Raw genomic sequence first — 22659 nt, 5'->3', positions numbered from 1 at the left:
CCAAACAATCCCTCCCTCAAGGGGGAGGTCCGTTCGGCGTCATAGCGACGTCACTAAGTGGACGGCTAATAGAAGCGGAGGGGCGGAGATGAGCGGGACGTAAAATCCCGCCCACCTCCTTCCTTCCATATTGCTGGTGGAGGCAGGTAAGGAGATGTTTGTCGCTCCTGCGGTGTCACACATAGCGATGTGTGCTGCCGCAGGACCGACGAACAACACGTCTCGCTACGTACGAGACAACAATTTTTGGTGTTTGGACGACCTCTCCAAAACCAACGATTTTTGTCTCTTTTGCGATTGTTTAAGGTCGCTCGTATGTGTTACACGCTGCGATGCCGCTAACAATGCCGGATGTGCGTCATAAACACCGTGACCCTGACGATAAATCGTTAGCGATATCGCAGCGTGCAAAGTACCCTTAAGAGCTTCAATACAACTCCTTTGGAGATCTGTATTATTAGGAAAAGTAGGACTCAATGGTAGGGGTACTTTGGGTTTGTAATTTACCATGTGAATATATTGCACAGAAACCAAAAATGGCAGGGAGAGTTCTTAAACCCCCTGATTAGGCAACAGGAAAGCCTGTGTTGATCTACCATAAGTGTATATTACTCTACATCTCAAATCTTCTGTCATAAAAAAATGGACATGTGAACATTGACACCTAAGAATTGGCAATCTACAGAATTAGCGCAGTTCTGATATACAAAAAAAACAGGTCTTTATTTTATAGTGATTAATTTTTACTAGCCCTTGGAGACACCCCATAATGTACATGTGTTTAGAATGAATTTATTCATTTGACTTTCTTCAAGGGAAAAAAAACAATTCAACTTTGCATAAGTGACTAAACTAATTGCCCTTTCCAACAAATTAGATTTGCTAACATCAATCGTCTCAAGTTAGTCACAGCTTTTGTCAACCTTTAACCCTGCGAGGAGCTTCTGTTTTGACAGAGCAGGCAGCTGTGGCTAACTTTTGGTTTTGATCCTTCTGTAAGACAATATATATATACAGTATATACAATTCCAATATATCTTGCATTGGCAGACTAAGGGAGAAGTAATAAAACCTCACTGTACTGTATTCCTTTGTTGCTCTTGGGGATTTAAGGTAATAATTTAGAGAAAATCTGACAATGAACAATAAACCATACAATAAAAAAAGACTGCGTTTGGTTTAGGAACATATTGTCAGCCATGCCAATAGTCAGTGACACAGTCCATGAATTATGACTCTGCCTGTTGGCCTCATGACCTCCGCCACGCGAATGTGCTGCTGAAAATGGCACTGCTACATGGTACTGGCATGTTGTCACCTGGAAAAGGAATACAGAGGGATGACCAAGTATCAGATCACTTCTGTCAGCTGCCAAGGGACAGACACTTAAGCTGCGCTAAGGTCTCTCATTCTTACATTTAAAAAAGGGGTTCAAGGACATGGCAGCCTGTCATTAATAAACACATCAAGCACATACTACACTTGTCTCAAGAACAACAGTGTCGGTAAAGATCTAGAGCTGAAGGACAGGACATTAATGAAAAACCACTAACCCTAACTTAACCATGTCAATGAGTCACTCCATCATTCTTGTGGTGGACTATTCATGGTAGGGATTCCTATTCCTGTGCTGGCGGACAATGTGTTCACTTGACCTAACCCAGATATAATCCTGTAACGTCGTCAGATGTCATTAACATCAGTTGACAGTAAACGAAACTAAAATGTTTAGTGCATGTTTTACCATATCCTGTAATACCACCGCAATCTATCTGTATAGAAAGCCTTCATTGTCAGCGCCTTACAAACGGTTTAAGGAAAGGTGGTCACGTCCTGGCCAAACCCCCCACGAGGGGAGCATCATGTACTCTAGATATTTACAGCTAGTATTCAATGGCCACGTTTACTAAGTTTGGCAGTTTTCACACTAATTTAAGTAAAAGGAGGAGGTTGCAGTGATTTGTGCCATATGCCTAGCCATTGATTTGCCATATTTTCACACATCCATGTCTCGCAGTCCTTGATCGGGTCTCCTGACCTGAACTCCAACAGCAGTCTATACCTGGACAGCGACGCACGCCAGTGTTTATCTGACTAAACAGTCTAGAAAGAAAAGCTGTGAGTAGATTTCAGAGTAGATGTGTGGTAATAATGGCCTCATTTTCTTTTCTAGTTCATCTGATCTAAATTTTCCCTTCAAAATTTAGCAGTGTCATATGTTAAAGCTAAACATTTTGCATATCAGTTTGCGGTATATTTTATTTCCATCAAACTATTGTAAACTAATTTAAAATGTGGCCAAATATACTTTTAAAGGGTTGTTCAGATTTGCAGTCACTCAGTGCAGATGTGTGAATCCTCACAGTGTGCATACTGCGCACTGCCAGGTTTCTCAGGGGCTGATAGGAATGTAATTCACAAGTCTGCAGTCACAGAGAAGTCACAAGTCTACAGTCAGTGCAGACTTTCATGCCAGGCTTAGGGTACTTTCACACATCCGGATTTTTGCTCTGCGGCACAATACGGCGTTCTGCAGAAAAACCGCAACCGGCTTTTGTAACGCCGATTGCGGTTTTTTTTTGCATTGACTTACATTAGTGCCGCATTGTGCCGTAGGGGCTTGCGTTCGGTCCGGTTTTTGCCGCATGCGGCAGATTTAGCCGATGCGGCGGCCGGATCGAACGTACCCTGCAACGTTTTTTGCTCCGGCAAAAAACACCGCATCGCGCCGCATCCGGCCGCTGCGGCGCATTTTTCAATGCATCCCTATGGAGGCCGGATGCGGCGCGATGCGGAAAAAAACGCATCCGGTCGCCGCATGCGGTATTTTCCACTGCGCATGCTCAGTAGCATGCCGCAACCGGGAAAAACCGGACCGGCCGCATGTAAAAACTTATGCAAAGGATGCGGTGTTTTCACCGCATCCGTTGCATAGTTTTCACAGCCGGATTGAGCCGCAGGGCTCAAACCGGATGTGTGAAAGTAGCCTTAGACAACCCATGTACAGCACTATTCACATTTGCATTAGGAAACATTTTCTCTTGTCCACAAAGGAAGGGAATCTGCACGTTATGTATTTGATGGAGAAATATCTGCACTATTACTGTATCTCTTGGCTGGAGAAAGGCAGTGTAAAATATGGACTTTTTTACGTGTTTTTGGTGCAGATTTTTCCCTACTTATAAGTATAGATACTACTTTTAGACTTGTAAAAACGCTGAAAGATTTGACATGCTGCAGATTTAAAGGACTATTCCAATCTCCAAGATCTCATCCCAATATATGGTTATGACCACAAGCAACTGTCACTATATGAGCTGCCGTAACTATGGATACCTAAGCGGCAATGCCCTGCACATGAGGTAAGAGACGGGAGAACTATACTACATTTTTAACTGGAAGTATTTGTCAATAATATAATACACCTACTACATATTGGGACAGGATCTAGGACATGGGAATATGCCTTTAAATCTGCAAGTAAAAAATAGGCAACATGTGCCAGAGACGTAAGGCTTCTCATTCACTTGGGAGGTATCAAAAAATCAGTCAGATTTTGACAAAAAATCACAACAAAACCACAACGTGTGCGCAGGTCCTTAAAGGATGGGAAAAAATGGAATTAAAAGGAGAGGATTAATCACATGACTAATACAAATGATGCTTGATGGCCACAACCAACTATAATTGGGTTGGCCGGGTTTTAATCATGTTATCTGTCCTTGAACCCAAGGAAAGAGGGTTCAATAGATCAGATGGATCTTGCTAATCTGGACATTATTGTTTTGTGATGGTTATTTTTATGGTGTGGCCATAAGTGCTGCACGCCCCTTTTTTTTGTTTGTTACCATGAATGAAGTTGCATGGTTTAAGTATAAAGCACCACATCTTTTTTTTTTTTATATATATATATATTTCTTTTTATTTTACCACAAATTTAGTGCATTTACATTTTTATGTGACTGGGAAACCCTTTAGCATATGTAATATGTCACATACTTACAAGGTGTCAACCAGAGGGTTGTGTCAAAGACTTCTCCAACAAGCAATCGTGCGAGGGAACACAATTCAGCTCCTTGTTAATTATAGGTAAAGTATTTCAAATCAAGGTATCCAATCATTGTCTCTTGTTACCTGAAATTATGCCTGAAGCCAATTGCCTTTTTACTGACTCTTTGCAAATTAGGATATGTAGCCAATTTTACTTGAGCCATTAGATTGCGACAAGGCACCCGTGCATTAGAGGTCAAAAGAAGAAGAGCACCTAAGGCCTAAGACACACGGCATGAAAATCGGAGCGAGTGGAATGTGATAAAACATCGCATTCCACTCGGACCAATATTAGCCCGTGTGTCAGCACCCATGAGCGATTATTTTCTCAGCCCTAATCGGACCGAGAAAACAATAGCAGCAAGCTGGGACTGTAATGCGAGTCTTGTTTCTCTCGTACCCATACAAGTTTATGGGGCGAGAGAAAAACTGCACTGCACGCGCGGTACACCGGTGTTCTGCGAGTGCAGTGGGAGAATGGCAATAGCCGGTTACGGGGAGGAGAGAAGGAGATAAATCCCTCCCTTCCCTCCTCAGAGCCAGTCCGCCCCTCCTCAGTGCAGGCGCCCCCCCCCCCCCGCAGCTGAGGTCCAATCGCATGATCGGACCTCAGTCGCAGTGACACTCGCATGACACTCGTCTCCCGCTGTGCTGCCAGCGTGGTCCGAGTGTCATGTGAGGATCGCAGTAGATCCCCGTGTGGCCCCGGCCTTATTCTGTGATCTGCAGCTTATTCTGTGATCTGCTCCTTTTTGTATCAGTTTCCTCCCGAAGAGTTATAGCACTGTCCTCATACACCCTCTTAGAAAACAGTGTGATTTCCAGCAAGAAAAAATTTGTCTTGGAGGAAAAAAAAAAAAAAGGGAAAATAAAGCTGGGGAACTACTTTCCGTAATAAATAAAAGTTTAGGGATATTTACATTTATTCCTTAAGAACCTATTAAAATGTATTTGTTTACAAGGAACTCCATGCTATAGAGCGGAGGGGTCCGCATCATTAGATCCATGCTAGCAGCAACACACACTGAGACAAATATAGAACAGGACTCAAAAGCATTACTATGAAGGGGGACGGGTGTCTGTGGTCTTTTATTAAAGGGATTTACAGAGTTCCAATGTGATTTATGACTTGCAAGTGCCAAGCAAAACAGAACATAAGACGGCTGGATCACAGGATAAAAAAAATCTGGAATTGAATATGTCACCTAAAGCTACATTAGGGGAAGAGGAACACTCAAATAACTTGAAGATGTTCTTCCCATATCAAAGAAAACTAGCTTGGAAATATGTTCTAGACATTCCACACTAAGTGGCTAAGAATACAATATAGGGAGTTAGAAATTGTACGGAGGTAACGTGCGAATGCCACATGCACAGAACCGTAAATCACTGCCATTTTTGCATTGCCAGTAGCACCCTGTGCTGTAGAGACATGTGTAACAGAGCACCCGATAAAGGCTGGGCTCACATTGTGCACTTTTCTTGTAATTTGTAATACGAAAAAAAGCATCTGAAAAACAGCATGTAAAGCGGGCAAGTAATTATTTATTATATATATATATATATATATATATATATATTTTTTTTTTTTTTAACAATGTACTGTGCATTTTTTGCCAAAAAATACTGATTATTAACTAAAAACAAGAAAGAAAAAAAAAAGTTTTTAGAAGCATGTTTCCTGTTTCAAAGGAGTAGATCAACCCCCAACCACAATAATTTTGTTTATTCCCTTAACTTAATAGGCTATGTGCCCACGGGCGCTCGTACCTGCGGATGTATTCGCAGGTACGAGCGCATGTTTCCCGCAGCTGCCCGCCGGCGTCCGCAGCTATTTTTAGCTGCTAGATTACAGCGGAATAGCTGCGGGAAACATGCGGACATTCATGCAGCTTACCTGCGGACGTCCCGGCCTCTATCTCCATAGCGGAGGGCCGGGACATCCGCAGGTAATTCCGCATGAATAATTGACATGCAATTATACATGCGGATGCCTACATCCGCACCATGTTCGGCAGCCGCACTTTCCGCAGCGTGGACACAGCACTTCCCATGTCCCATAGGATAACATGGGGAGTGACTGTACATGCTAAAACCTGCGGATTTATCTGGAAAATCCAGAAAAATCCGCAGGTTTTCCGCGGCAAAGTCCGCAGATGCAAGCTCCCGTGAACAGATAGCCTTAGAATTAAAAAATAAGCAATTTTGCAACTAATCATTGAGCTGTGTGTAAAGCTCTTATGCAGAACTGTGCGTTTCAATGGCTACAATCGACAAATTATCCCAGGGTAAGGTCTGAACCTGCAGTCATGCTCTTTTTCATTTTTTCGGCAACCAACATACAGATTAGCAAGAAGTAAAGGGGTACATTAGAGACACAGAGAAAAGCTGGAGGATTCCCAATCCCCCTAGGACAGATGATGTCGGGGGAAAAGGAGGATCAAGCACATAGCATTTCAAATCCAGACCCTTTTGTTGTCCCTGAAAATAACACAATACCATAGTCTGGCAGTGGCCTCAATACACACTAGTCTAAAGTTTGCCAAACATGCCCATATTGTGGGATAAGCCAGCAGAGAATGTGAATTGGGGCCTCCCAAATTTTGGCACATTGGATTTCCATTGGCTGATTCTTGTTTTATTCTGTGGGAGATAAGCCTCTGAGATATGAGTATGGCAGTGGTGCTCAGAGAACAGAGGAGCGCTGGGGAGGACAGAGGAGCGCTGGGGAGGACAGAGGAGCGCTGGGGAGGACAGAGGAGCGCTGGGGAGGACAGAGGAGCGCTGGGGAGGACAGAGGAGCGCTGGGGAGGACAGAGGAGCGCTGGGGAGGACAGAGGAGCGCTGGTGAGGACAGAGGAGCGCTGGTGAGGACAGAGGAGCGCTGGGGAGGACAGAGGAGCGCTGGGGAGGACAGAGGAGCGCTGGGGAGGACAGAGGAGCGCTGGGGAGGACAGAGGAGCGCTGGAGAGGACAGAGGAGCGCTGGAGAGGACAGAGGAGCGCTGGAGAGGACAGAAGAGCGCTGGGGAGGACAGAGGAGCGCTGGAGAGAACAGAGGAGCGCTGGTGAGGACAGAGGAGCGCTGGAGAGGACAGAGGAGCGCTGGAGAGGACAGAGGAGCGCTGGAGAGGACAGAGGAGCGCTGGAGAGGACAGAGGAGCGCTGGAGAGGACAGAGGAGCGCTGGAGAGGACAGAGGAGCGCTGGAGAGGACAGAGGAGCGCTGGAGAGGACAGAGGAGCGCTGGAGAGGACAGAGGAACGCTGGAGAGGACAGAGGAGCGCTGGAGAGGACAGAGGAGCGCTGGAGAGGACAGAGGAGCGCTGGAGAGGACAGAGGAGCGCTGGAGAGGACAGAGGAGCGCTGGAGAGGACAGAGGAGCGCTGGAGAGGACAGAGGAGCGCTGGAGAGGACAGAGGAGCGCTGGAGAGGACAGAGGAGCGCTGGAGAGGACAGAGGAGCGCTGGAGAGGACAGAGGAGCGCTGGGGAGGACAGAGGAGCGCTGGGGAGGACAGAGGAGCGCTGGGGAGGACAGAGGAGCGCTGGGGAGGACAGAGGAGCGCTGGAGAGGACAGAGGAGCGCTGGAGAGGACAGAGGAGCGCTGGAGAGGACAGAGGAGCGCTAGAGAGGACAGAGGAGCGCTGGAGAGGACAGAGGAGCGCTGGAGAGGACAGAGGAGCGCTGGGGAGGACAGAGGAGCGCTGGGGAGGACAGAGGAGCGCTGGAGAGGACAGAGGAGCGCTGGAGAGGACAGAGGAGCGCTGGAGAGGACAGAGGAGCGCTGGTGAGGACAGAGAAGCGCTAGAGAGGACAGAGGAGCGCTAGAGAGGACAGAGCAGCGCTGGAGAGAACAGAGGAGCGCTGGGGAGGACAGAGGAGCGCTGGGGAGGACAGAGGAGCGCTGGGGAGGACAGAGGAGCGCTGGGGAGGACAGAGGAGCGCTGGGGAGGACAGAGGAGCGCTGGGGAGGACAGAGGAGCGCTGGGGAGGACAGAGGAGCGCTGGGGAGGACAGAGGAGGACAGAGGAGCGCTGAGGTGAGACCAGCGCTACAGGGTATGGAGGAGTCAGGGGTGATAGATAGGTGTGTGCAATAACCAGCAGAACTAACAACTATTGAACATATTGGACAACTATACATGACTGTAGAATAAGAGCACATTCCCCAATCTGTGTTTGTTGAGGCTGCAGAATTTCTGTACCAATTCCACACCTTACTTTACTTTCATTTTTTCTTGTGCTTTTTGTTTCATGCGTTTTTGACACATGCATTTTTGTCTCAACAAAGTCGGTTGAAACGCAGGCACCAGAGCAAACAGGAAGTTGCCCAAATGAAAGAAACATGTGTTTTACTAAAGATTACAGTGATATAAAATCATACATTGGCTGTTCCCAATTGCCCTGGTGCGGTGGCAATCGGGGTAATGATTTATGGGGTTGACGTCAGCTGTGTAATGTCAGATGGCAGTAAGTCCTAGTGGAGAGAAGTCTATAAGACACCCCCCCCAGTACTAACCAAGAGAGTTTATTTGAAAAAACACTGTCCAACTCTTTCTCTGGTTCATCAATTTAATTTATAAAAAAAAACAAAAAAAAAAAACACAAACCCATGCAGATCGGTGATACACAAAGACTCATATGCGGGGACGTCAGGAACGTCACATCTGATCATTGTGGTGAGAGGTAACGTTCCTGACATCACTGCTTTTCAGATTGGAGCGCAGCGTGAGCCAGGATTGGCTGCTGTTCAAAGTCTATGAAGCCTCGCTCTGAGGCTCCATAGGCTTTGATCAACGTGACCGTGGAATGTTGTGGGATCCGCTGGACATTGGACCTGGGAACTTTGCTTTCTGATAAATTGGTGAATGAGGGACTTTTTTTTATTTTTTCTTCTTTATGGCCTTCAGGTTTCCATTTGTGGACTAAGTCGGAAGAATGCCTGGCATCAACCCAAACTACCATTACTGCAATTGTCAATGCACCAGGGATATTGGGAAGAGCCGAAGGGCCAAAACTGGCTCATCTTTTGTGATGATCCACTTCTGGAGTGGCTGTGGGCTGGTATTGAAGACAGAAGATTCTCAAAAACTGCTTAATTTTTATCTTAGCAATAAAAAAATTTGCTGCGCAAACATTTAACTTACTGTCCAGTCAGCTCGTGTTAAAGGGAGTGTGAGCAGGTTCTTCTAACCTCATCTGAGAACAGCTTAGTTTTCTGGGTGCAGTATTTGTGACACTATCAATTTTTGGATGTAGCAGAGGTCAAAAAACTAACCCCGCCCACACCACAGCTTTCTTCATACATTGTATATTGACAGTGAGATGCTTATCAGAAGAGGAGTGGGCCTAGCAGGTGCATGAGCTGTAGTCCAGGCAGTGATAGTCTTCTGATGAAAAAACACTCAGTGTGTGTAAACAACAGCACACAGCCTATTACATGACATCCCTAAATTCAATATTAAAACTGCTCTCCTCAGCAAAAACATGCTGACAGATTCCCTTTGAGCTAGTTATTCACTGCCCTTGTCATCTCTCTATCAGGTGTATATTCCCTGCAAGAATATGCCCAACAGTGGCCCCAGAATGGATGGGCAGCAGTCCCCAGAAAAGAGCCACTGCACAAAAAAAACATATATACACATATTATATATGTTTATAACAAACTGTGAATAAACTGCCTATTATGTACAGTTAAGCACCATACAGCCCAATACCAGAGAGTTGGATTCCAAAAAGCCCCCACACTTTTGATTTCAGTTTTGTAAACTATGGGAACATTAGTGTATACATCGGGAAGAGCTTCCAATGAGCAGTATACAGAAAGCCATGGTCAAATATAACAATTTTTTTTTGTATTTAAAGGACTATTTCCATCTTCATAGATGAATGGACTTGTAAAATAAAAAGTAGTTTTGTAATTTACTGTTAATTAAAATCTTAAGCTATTCTTGATAAAGTAACTAGTCTACAGCTTGCTGCGTAGGTGATCGACCATGGCTAGCTTGTAAGCACTGCACTGAAGCTGACCAGAATTAAGAGTAGTGTGCTTCATGATTTCTGCCATCTTTACTATTGAGCTTGTAAGCACTGCTTTAAAGAGCTGACAAACACTGCACATCTTCTGTCACTGCTGCTAGACAGAAGCTGATTAGGTCAATGAGAACATACAAACTCCTTAGAAAGTTGGACACCTTCCCATTGCACAGCTAATAAGCTGTATTTGCGTAGACCTGGACGAGCCTTTAAACCAGACAAGTTTGGGTGCAGTTGCACGTGACATCCCCATCTAGGTAGGCAAACCAGGTATTGAATCCACGAGAGGGCTTTATACCATATGCTGTAGTACATCACAGTGTTACTAAAGACAGGTTTCACAGCTGACACCAAATTTTAGAGCATAATGAATTATGAACGAGTGGCTTCCAAGGGAATGTAAAATTGATAGGTTTATGATCTAGCAAAAGTGTCGCCTAAAGCTACAGTGAAACAATAAGAATTTCTTTCATAGCATTTTTATGATAGTCTGATGAGATGTATTTATTTGCATGCCTCGAATTCTATCCGGTAAAACGATATCCCTCACAAAGTGGTAAAATTAATGTCTACAAAGACGAACACTAGACATTCCACTAATGCCTGGTAAAGACGACAAAAACACTGAGGCATGTGAAGCGTCTATTAGACCTACATCTATTTAGTGAGCAGACATCAGATGTCAGCTTTAGGTAAAGGCAATATTACACAATAAACCCCCAACTAAATACTTAATACAAAGACTAGAATGTAAACTGGAAACATTGCACAGTGAGCTGGAAAGGCCTGTGCATCGGAGCCGGACACCGAGGTTAGTTCATGTTAAAATAATTCATTAATGTGACAACGATTGTAAATTCCACATTTATTTTGGCTGGACGGACAACCACCCACCTGTCTTGTGTCATAAAGCAAGTAAATGAAGAGACATTTAATACACTAAGCATTAAGTGACAGGACACCGATGCCACGCACGTCACCTAGGCCCAACATGCACAGCAGATTTCTAGGCTCCTTATGAGACTGACCAAAAATCTGTATTAGAAGACAAATAAAATGCGAGTATTGTGTGTCCCAGAAAGCAGAAATTAAATCATTAGTTAGTTTTGCAGACATATACATGTGTTAGACACATTTTCTGGACAACACGGCTCTCCGATTTCGGCAGGGTTGATAATCCAATTGTCTTAATCTATCCAAAAGGTGCTGCTACTGTGCGACATGACATGTCCTAGGTGTTGTTGCTTTGCGGCAGATCCGTACCTTAGTAATACAAACACATGTTAATTTTCTAACAGATTTGTTGAAGAATCCATCGTGGAAATTTCCCACACTCCACTCCAAAGTGGCTGAAGACTAACTACTTTGCTGTCTCTCTTACTCTCTATTGCAAATTATCAGAAGCAGCAGTTACACGGAGGGCAAAATAGAGCAGTGTTACTGAATTCAGCACTAAGGAGAGGGACAACACCCACTAGAAAGCTGCAGCAGTGTCTCAGCCTGTGTCTCTCTCCAGCAGCTCCTCCCCTTCCTCTCTCTGGATCTCGATGGGTGGCAGAATGTAACCCGAGCTCTGTGTATAAACTTTGGTATAAGGATTAAGTAAGGTAATTCAGAGTGACAGAATACAGAAGCCTGGGGTATGAAAAGAAGTTGATGGCATGTGGAAAGAGGTATATTTTTATCCAATAGGATGTATTACAATTTATTAGCTTCACATACTACTCTGATTTTTTTTTTAAGTTACTTTGCTACAATGAAATTAGAAAAACTAGAATAAATGGACAGATTTCCAACAATCTGGGGCAATGTACCTCGTGTGATAATTCTAATATATTTAAAAAAAAAAAAAAAAAATAACTATTTTTAAAAACTAATTTAGATGTAGAAAAACATTTCCTAGTTCTAACTATAGTACATTCTGAAATTATTCCTTATTTCTTTTAAAAGAAGTTACAATTTCTAAAAGGTAACTACATCATTACATTTTAAATTATGAATCTAATTTATGTGCAAATTTCAGAATTTATTGCAACGAATGCTTTAATCACAAGAGCCATCCAAAATAAAAGATTTCTTTATTGACGTCCAATAAAAACTGGTAGTGATACATACAGCACAGGGGTACAGAGCAGAAATAAAAAGCATGCAGCAATGCGTTTCTGACCTAGCATGGTCCTTAGTCCCTGCCTGAATGCTAGCAAGAACTAAAAACCATACTAGGTCCGAAACGAGTTGCTGCATGCTTTTTATTTCTGCTCTGTACTGGATGTATCATTACCAGTTTTTATTGGATTTCAATAAGAAAATCTTATTTTGGATAACTCTTGTGCTGGTCGTATTCGCCCCCATTTCTAAGTCTTGGATTTTGAAGCCTTTGCCCAAGAACAGGACAGGTGAGCTGACCTTCTGCTCCATATGCGTTAGTCAGTTTATGCTTATACAGTGGAACCTTTGTTTACGAGAACAATCCGTTCTGGGAGTGTGCTTGTAAACCAAGTTACTCGTTCAGCAAAGCAAAATTTCCCTTCCGCTGCCAGAGCGCTGACGTCAAAGGCAGGAGCCGCTTTTGCCTGTGATTGGCCAGCGTGCTGCCTTTGAGTAGTGGCTGACAGCGGAAGTTCCTCCATCGTCACGATAGTTACCCGATACACATCCTGTACCGGCGAACTACAAGAACCATGAGGCCTGCGAGGGAACAGAAGGTAAGGTGAGCATAATATATGTGTGTGCGTGCGTTTGTGCGTGGTTGTGCAGACTGCAAGAGCAGGTCAGAGTGCGGTTAAAGTGCGGAACCGGAAGTGTGCGCGGTGAGTATTTGCTCGTACGGCAAAGCTTGTTCGTAAACGAAGTTACAAATTTACAGCAAGCTTTGCTCGTATAGTGAAATACACGCACACCAAGTTACTCGTAAACCGAGGTTCCACTGTATTGATGTGTGGTATCCTTGTATCATGGATCACCTTACAAAGCTTCTAATAATGTTTATCCAGCCTCACCAATGTTGCACCCCTCTTTAGTGAGGCAGGTTTCACTGAGCAAACTAGGAAATGTTTTTCTACAAATGAATTTGTTTTTTTTTTTAAACTGAGTCTTTTCACAGCTTTCATCAAACTCTGCTTTAGCTAAATAAACTCATTTTGTTTTTAAATATTATTATGGAAGCCAATGAACAAAAAAAAATTAAACTGAGAAATATTACAGTTTAACATGGACTTTCATTATAGACGCCCCACAACACTTTGGTTTATCCGGTAAAGCCCACACATTACCTTGGTTTATTTGGTGATACTTTCCTTACAGGTCATATTGTGTTACTATGAAAATGACTGATGCCCCCTTTGCATCAGAATTGTGCATGTTGATGAGTTGTGCGTTAGTCCATTGATTTGTGAATGAGCCCATCCTCTACACTTGTGTCAGGTTAGTTATAAGTTATCTATACATACTATTCCAGGAAGGGGGAGTGGAGACACAAAGCCGCAATGACCTTCATAGTCCAACAACTGGTGCATAATGAAAAGCAGGAGCATGAATTTCTGGCATGCTGGCCGTGCTTTGATGACAGTCACATGACACTATGACATGCTACCATTAAAATATTTGCTATTGTTTCGATTGACGCTATTTCCTTTCATTGCCATACCACACTATAATAACACCGCAGCTAAGGGAGACACTTAAAATGTGTTAAGAAAAGACTTATAAACTCAAGATGAAATAGAGCAACAGTCCTTGATAAAACAAATATTATAGTAAGGTGGAGTGATGAAGAAAATGAAATCCCTAGTAAATGGCTACCAGAGTACCGAAACTGTTTATTGTAATCTGAATTATGTGACTCCATTTACAAGTCACTGGAGAACTGGAACCACCAAGTTTCCCAAAGCTCCTACCTGCTTTACCTGTACGGATATTTCACCCAGCAATCGTTTCTAATCATCGATACATTGCACCGACCCAAACATCCACCCCGGCAAATACCTTCTGGAAATACTTCATCTGCTCAGAATGGACTGGATGAAAGCGAATATCCAACGGTGAGAAGACCGCAGACAGTTTTCGGGTGACTACTTTAAGGGGCACTTTGCACACTACGACATCGCAGGTGCGATGTCGGTGAGGTCAACTTGAAAGTGACGCACATTCGGCGTCGCAGGCGATATCGTAGTGTGTAAAGCCTTTTTGATACGATTAACGAGCGCAAAATCGTTGTAATCGTATCATCGGTGTAGTGTCGGTCATTTCCATAATTTGGAAATGACCGATGTTACGATGTTGTTCCTCGTTCCAGCAGCATCACACATCGCTGTGTGTGAAGCCGCAGGAGCGAAGAACATCACCTACCTGCATCCTGCGGCTCACGCCGGCTATGCGGAAGGAAGAAGGTGGGCGGGATGTTTACGTCCCGCTCATCTCCGCCCCTCCGCTTCTATTTGCCGCCTGCCGTGTGACGTCGCTATGACGCCACGGCCAGAGCGACGTCGCAGGGCAGCTGAGTGCATGTGAAGCTGGCGTAGCGATAATGTTCGCTACGCCAGCTATCACCATGATATAGCAGCTGCGACGGGGGTGGGGACTATCGCGCTCGGCATCGCAAGCATCGGCTTGCGATGTCGTAGTGTGCAAAGTGCCCCTTAGTCTCATTTAGACGTCTGACTTTTTCAAGAACGAAAAAAAAGGACAGATTATTTCTGTTGGAGATTCATCTCCGTGCCATCAGAGTCTGGTCTCGGCGCCATCAGGTTTTCCTATACGGGGAAAAAGAAATTTTCTATCCTTTTCCTATCTAGCAGTGCACAAAAATTGGACCTCATCTGGGTGGCACCCGAGTGCTGTCTGATTATTTTAATGGAACTATAGACTTGAATTGGGGACCTTTGATCAGACTCTTGGAGCAATATCAGACATGGCCATGTTATTTTGTGTGGACTGCTCAGCCTGTGAAAAATCATGGACAGCCCGAGGTACAAGTGCGATCTGTGAAAAACACATAGCAGTTGTACGAGAAAAACCGAGGTCTGATTCCTTACTCGTTAGCATGCAGGAAAAAAAGTAATGTACCTTAACCAAAACGGAGAGGATCATTCTCCTGTCACAATATCTGGGGCACCTACAGACTACAAGGAGATACCTGTGCGCCTTTTTTTTTATAATTCTCCCCCCACCTTTACTTTTGATAAGGGAACTCAATAAAAGGTATTCATGGGGCTTAGTAATGCTACAGCGTTTCAAAAATGTGCTTCAACCCTATAGCATCACATACAGTATGTTAAAGGGAACCTGTCACCGGATGTTTATAATAATTACTTAACGGTCGGTGCGGAGCAGACTGGTCAGATGGGCATCTCCGTTTTCCGGGTCCCGCGCCTCCTCTTTTGGCCATCTTTGTCCACCTTCTGAAGCTAGTGTGGATGACGCGTTCTACGTCATCTACACTAGCCAACATTGAGGTCCTGCACAGGCGCACTTTTATCTGTACTGAGCAGGGCAGACCACCGTGCGCCTGCGCAGGACCTCACTGTCGGCTAGTGTAGATTACGTAGAACGCGTCATCCATACTAGCTTCAGAAGGAGGACAAAGATGATTAAAAGAGGAGGGGAGGGACCTGGAGAATGGAAACGCCCATCCAACCAGTCTCTTCCGCATCGACCGTTAGGCAAGTATTATAAACATCCGGTAACAGGTTCCCTTTAATGCTGCAGGTCTAGCCTAGCAAGGTGTCTCTTCCCCGGCTTAGTCCTACCTCGGATCTTCCAATCACCATCTCTGGACATGAATGACAGCAGGCAAAACCATCCTACCCCAGGGGGGAGTACATAAAGGCTGTCATTCCCACCCATGGAGACGGGATTAGAATATGTTAGGTAGGACTAGTCCGGTAAGATGACCTGCCTAGTTAGTATATATGACACAGCATGACTAAAGTTAATTTTTCCATAAGGGAAGCATTAATATGGCTCATGAATCTCCTGATCAGATTATGGAAATCCCCATGAATTCTGCTAAATTAATGGTTAAGAACAACTGGGGGATCGGACAGGTTCCCTTTAAGAGTGTGGAAATGTGTGTAAGCGCATGTTGTGCACGTGTGTTCATGGCATGGACATGTGGATATTCAGACACATATTCTTTCCTCCTAAAGGCCACTTTACACACACAGATAAATCTTTGGCAGATCTGTGGTTGCAGTGAAATCATGGACATATTGTTCCATTTGTTCACAGCCACAAAACTGGCACTGATTGTCCACAATTTCACTGCAACCACAGATCTGCCGCAGATTTATCTCTGTGTAAAGTGGCCTTTAGTCTTATTCTTGAATTTCTCGCTTTGCTTTTGTTTTATAAAATTTATGTATTGATCACTTAATAAAAAAAAGACTAATCTGCTGAACACATTCCTCATTTCTGAAATAAAATGTCTTTTCCTGCTTTCTTGTCTGCTAATGACAGACTGTTGGATAAAACCGCAACAGAAAGGCCTTACCGGATGCGAACTGTACTATTAGGCTATGTGCGCACTAGACCGTTTTACCCGCGGATTTGCCGTGGAAATTTCTTGAGAAAGATTAGAAATCTTTCTGCAGCCATTTCCCAGCAAAACCTATGTGTTAAAAAAAAAGCTGTGCGCACACTGCGGATTTTTCTCAAGAAAATTTCTTGAGAAAATTTTCTCGAGAAAATGAGCATGTCCATTATTTTCCGCAGGTACCTGCGGAATACCCCCGGAATTTCAATACTTGCATGTGTCAGGAACAACCTGCGGAAAATCCGCAGTGAAATCGCGGTAAAATCGCGGCAAATCCGCGGTAAAAACACATGCGTTTTTACCGCGGATTTGGGGTGTTTTTTTTGTGCAGGTGCGGGAATCTTCAACTCCCAGAATGTCTCTCAAGAAAGTTTCTTGAGAAAAAGGACATTTCTAGTGCGCACATAGCCTTACTGTACACCACGTAATGCAGCATTATTGCAACTTGTGCACACACAAGAAATCTGACACTTATCAGCACCTAATACACGTGTAATGCTAACGCACAAATTTTTTTTTTAGTTAGTAACTGCAACAAAATTAAAGGCGGAAGAAAAAAAAACCCAAATCCCATGCCTGAGGTTATGCACCATTACAAAGCTGCTCAAAATGTAATTTAAGGCACCTGGAAACTAATCACAAAGTGCTACTTGGTCACTTCTTCCTATCAGCAGACGCTATAAGAGAGCTCGGCTCCACTCAGGACAGTGGGACACCGATACAGATAAATCAATCGGAGAATTTCTGGAACAATGAGCGCGCTCGCTGGAAGCTATAAATAAGAATTAAAAAGAAAAATGGAAAGATGCAACAGTTGTGAAGACGGTGTAGGTTACAGTTGTGTCAGAAGTAGAAAGGGCAGGGGCGAAACAAATCTCCACCAATAGCAAGATCTTTGTGATAATCTATCATACATGCTTGGCATGCCCTGTGTAACAGAGAAAGGTTGCTGGGCTTAGCCAAAAGGTTCTGCCTTGTTATCTAGACCAGCTGCTGTGAGCGAAGGGGGAAAAAAATAACATTGACCAAAAGCACATTACAAAATCCATGAGGATTGAGCGATCGCAAAAAAGATGGTGCATTACATGGAGCGAAGCACTTATTCAGCAGGGCACCCAAATAATTGCACTCATATCGGCTTCACACACATCAACTAATACTTTATACAGAGGACTTTGCACTTTGGACACCGTACAGAAACTACTAGAATAATAGGACCAAACTAAAAACAAAAACTATAGAAAATCATTAAAATGGCTCATGCCGGTGTACAAAAAGCATACTAAGGTGCAAATTGTGGGGACAATATACTTTTATTTCAATAGACCAGAAAGAGCTAACAAAAAATATGCCTATCTCAATGAGGAGGCCACAGAGCAAGTGACCAAGTCCATTCATTACTCACCCAGACATTAATATGAATATATCCCCCTCTAGGGAAGAGGGGACAGACACGGTGCAGAGCTTTTTCGGAGTGTACTAAACCTTTAAACTTGTATTGGCAATATATGTGATAATTGCACTCACCTATAGTGAGCACATAAGGCTCATGTAAAATATATCCATATTGCTGGTTTTCTGGTCGGCTGCCTGAACAGTGTGCTGCGAATAATCCTCTCCATCGGAGACTCCACAGATTGAGTCTAAATGCAATAGATCGCATGTGGCGCTTCCTATATATCCAGCCTTGATGGGGTCGGTCTTGATAGATTATTTTAATAAAACATACATGTGTGTGTATGTAATAAAAAAAAATGCATTTCGGCTCTATTTCATAGCGCCTTCTTCAGGTCAAAAAAAACATATAAAACAATAAATAATGTGCACCTCAGTGCTATACCAAAGATCACATTTGGGATCTCATATATACACACATGTATTTTTTATTAAAATAACCTACCAAGACCGACCCTATCAAAGTCGAATATATTGGAAGTGCCTCATGCGATCTATTGGATTTTTTCCAGACATTAATAAGCACTAATGGCTTTGACTCTGCTGGAATTGATCTTCAAGGGTTACCATAATTTTAATTTTTATTTCATAATTCAATAGTACATATGAAAATAAGAAACTCTAATATACAGGGTGGTCCAAAAGTAGGTGGACAGTATGTGTAATAGGGTTATCAAACATGGTATAAAGTGAAACTGACTCAGTTGCCCTTAGCAACCAATCAGATTACACCTTTCATTTTCCAAAGAGTCTGTGAAGAATGAAAAGTGGAATCTGATTGGTTGCTAAGGGCAACTGAGTCAGTTTCACTTTACACCATGTTTGATAACCCTATTACACATACTGTCCACCTACTTTTGGACCACCCTGTATATTATCAGACAAATCTGCTTCTTTCTCGGCCAGAATTGATCATTAATTATCAAAATTCTCAATTCTGCGGTCGGTAAAATCTGTGTTCAGTGAACACTATCCCATTACTGAGATAAGAGATGGCGGCTGCTACTGATGAGATTCTATGTAGATCGAAGAGGCAGGAGGCGGCAGCGCTCCATATCTAGCTCCTCCCTCTACCTCTAGCGCCTCCCTCTGCCACTAGCTACTCCCTCTGCCACTAGCTCCCTCCTCCTCCAGTCTACATAGAATCTCATCAGTAACATCTGCCATCTTTTATCTCAGTAATGGGAAAGTCTTCCCTGAATACAGATGTTAGTTCAGAATTGAGAATTTTGATAATAACTGATCAATTCTGAGAGAGAAAAAAGTAAATTTCTCTGATAAAATATATTACAAAGTTGCTTATTTTCATGCATACTAATGATTGCTCAAATACAAATTTAAATGATGGCTATGCTTTAAGTTCAGGGGGTAATATTGACCGAACAAGTCTATATAAATGGGTCCTGCCAAATGTCTAATGTCTACTGTGAATGGGTGCGCGCAGCCAAGTGATTGTCAGGAAAGGGGTCAACTGAGCATATCCAATTCTACACTACTGATAATATTGTGCTCCAGAGATAAGTCTGCCGGCGGCATTCTCAGAGGACAGAGCTGAGTTATCACTCCAGTGTATGGAACAGTTGGCTTTCGGCATCGTTCGTCAGACAGCCATTTACTTTGTATAGGGGTATTTACTGCAGCAAAGTCACGCAAGAAAAAAAAATAGCAAGACCAAGCAACATACGTGAGATTAGAATGAAGACGCAGTATTTGTAAGATAGTCCACCCCAGCAGACCTTTAAAGTTTTCTACCATGGAGGTATTGATGGCTATCCTTAGGATAGGTCATCAATTCAAGAATTTAAATGAATAGGAGCTGATCAGCAATAGCGGAGAGTGGTCACTAAAGAGTGGTTTCCTCAGGACATCCACCATCAGCAGGGCAGCTCTCCACAGAGTCCTCCAGGCCAAATGGGCATGGTTTGTCCGGATGGAACAATTTCAGGGGCGCAGACTCTTAGCAGCGCTCTATTCTGCACACACATTCTGCTCCTTATGTTCTAAAAATTGTCATTATTAAAGGGAATCTGTCACCAGGTTTTTGCTCCCCCATTTCAGAGCAGCAAACTGTAGAGACAGACACCCTGATTCCAGCGATGTGTCACTTACTGAGCTACTGCTGTCATTTTGATTAAATCATATGTTTTCCCTGCTGCAGATCTAGCAATTATACAAAGCTCATGAATATGCTGGACTACCTGGTAGCAAGCCAAGTAGTCCTCTAATGATAATCTACTGATAATTAAACAGTGATTTTATCAAAATTACACTATGCCAGTAAGTGACATTGCTGAAATCAGGATCTCTGCCCCTACGTTATGCTGCTCTCAGATTACGTGGCAAAAACCAGGTGACAGATTCCCTTTAAATCCCCAGTTATACACTGCTCCTACAACTTGTGCTTAGATTCCATTCTCTCACCCCTTAAACAAGAGGATAGACAAACATCCAGTGTTAAATTTATTAAGAAATATTCAGACGCAATAACAGGGGAAAAGCCCAAATACAAAGTTTAAAAAAAAAAAGGACGAACCAGAACAAATGTCAAAGAAAATAAATATTCCACAAAAAAAAAAAAACATGTCTCGGTGACAGATCCGCTGCAAGAAAAAATACTGACACGTTTCAACTCATAAGGACGTAGAAGGTGATTTCAGGCAAGAAGCACATTTTATTTTTCCAAAAAGAAAAAGAAAAAAAAAAAAAAAAAAAGGACAAAAAGATATGACAACAAAAAAAAAAAAATATGGAAGACAGCTGCAAGAACCAAGACTGGCACCAGAATATACAGAGGGGAATAGGATAGCTAAATCCATTACTGAACAAGCCAGAAATCTGCTGGCAAATTATGAAACGATAATTATGTATCGGATGGAAGGACGGGGTATATATCTGCACGTCGGCCACAGCTGCATTACCATATAGTGTACAACATATTGATTACTACAATAATGTAAACATGAATAGTCACGGTCAGAGATCAGACAGAACAAGGGGGCTCGGTGGAGCCGATTTATTTTACAGAGTCATAGACCACCCTTACTAAAACTCTAGAGAGAGTTAAAACCAAAATTCCCTCATATAACAGAGCACAGGCCGGGTAGATTACATCAGACATCGACAAACTCGAATTCAAGCTCTTCCAAATATATGCTGTAAAGGTCAGTCCCACAAATTAAATTACACAGCCAATAGATGAGGTTTGGGGAGATTTATGCAACACGCTTGTGCAGATGAGAAGGGGGAAAAAAACACACGCAGAAAACAGACAACAGAAGTTGCTGATATTGTAATAAATGTTGATTGAGTCAACCAATTAACGCAGAGAAGGGGGCAGAAAAACAAAAACTAATTGGAGCCCTTTCACACTTTATTACAAGACTCCTTAACAGTGGAAACAAAAGTTCAGATGCATGAAATCTCTTAATTGTTTAATGATCTCAAAGTCTCTATCGCCACCTAGTGACACATCTGCTGCGTGAACCTTGCAGCCTAAGACGGCGGCGGAGGCGGCAGCAGGGAAAGAAGACTCCTGTCACTGAGCATCCTTCACCACTTACACAAATATTAACCTTGGAAAACGCTGGAATAACTGTTTTTACAGCAGAATGCAATGCAGGTAATTACAAAAACTCTCACATAAATAAATATAACGATACTATGAAAAGTGGGATTTTAATGGTGTATGACGTATAAATCCACAGGCAGCAGGGGGTAAGTGGAGGCTCATCACCGCACTATACGGCACACAGAATTACTTCTGCGGTGATTCCTTATACTGTTCTCCTCTGTATACACCGAGTCCCATGTCTTGTGCAACTTTAATCGATTGGACTCAATTAAGCAAATATCAGAACATTATTTCAGGTACATTTTAGAATTACCCCTTTGTGAACTTAATAATTACCAGAATCGGTCTGCAGTTATAGAACGCCTAATGTGTAAGAAAGGGGTCAGCAAGCATGTGACAAATACGATCAGCTTACCCTGCAGTAAGCAAAGGACAGACATAAAATACCACCAGAGAGGAAGCTTACCTCTCGCCCTTGGTGAGTGACCAGAGCGGCAAGGGGCTTGGCATAGAATCTGCTGTAGGAGAAGCCCAGGCAGCCATACATGCTGTTGGCAGTCAGCTTCAGAGCCTTCTGTCGGATGTCATACTGCATATGAACACAAAGTAAGAAAAAGAAATAATTAAGTAAGCAATCACTAAATGAGAACGTGACTGACCCTCAGAAATATAGCGCTGCAGTGTCATAATGACCCCTACACCCACGCCCAACCACACGGGGAAAAGACTAATAATTCTAATCCGGATTCAGAACTTTCATACAAAAGCTTGTGTGTTCTGTAAACCTTTAACACTAAACACTTCCATTTATTCCCCAAATATATTGTATATGACAGAATATTAATAAGAATCACTGATCCGGCTGCCCGCCTGTGACGATATACATCGGTGTACATCGCTGGTCACACACAGTTGACAGATTTCAAAGTAAATATAAGTTGCGGTGCCAGGAATCAGGCCAGAAATGGGGACACTAAAAACACAACTAGGCACTAATCCCCCATCAGGCCTTCAGC

At 43.2% G+C, this 22659-nt stretch overlaps 1 protein-coding gene across 3 annotated transcripts in view; it reads right to left on the bottom strand.

Annotated features, from left to right (window-relative positions):
* The window catches only part of POLA1 (DNA polymerase alpha 1, catalytic subunit), a 513667-nt gene that overhangs the window by 263408 nt on the left and 227600 nt on the right, over positions 1-22659 (bottom strand). For all 3 annotated transcript variants that reach the window (XM_075335453.1, XM_075335456.1, XM_075335455.1), the window contains exon 25: positions 22110-22232. In XM_075335453.1, the coding sequence (XP_075191568.1) occupies positions 22110-22232 (123 nt within the window). The remainder of the gene's footprint in view (positions 1-22109; positions 22233-22659) is intronic.

This window comes from Anomaloglossus baeobatrachus, chromosome 2, assembly GCF_048569485.1.
Source record: "Anomaloglossus baeobatrachus isolate aAnoBae1 chromosome 2, aAnoBae1.hap1, whole genome shotgun sequence".
Classification (NCBI taxonomy): Eukaryota; Metazoa; Chordata; class Amphibia; order Anura; family Aromobatidae; genus Anomaloglossus; species Anomaloglossus baeobatrachus.
Note: the sequence above shows the minus strand (reverse complement) of the source record. Positions and strands in the feature narration are given on the sequence as shown.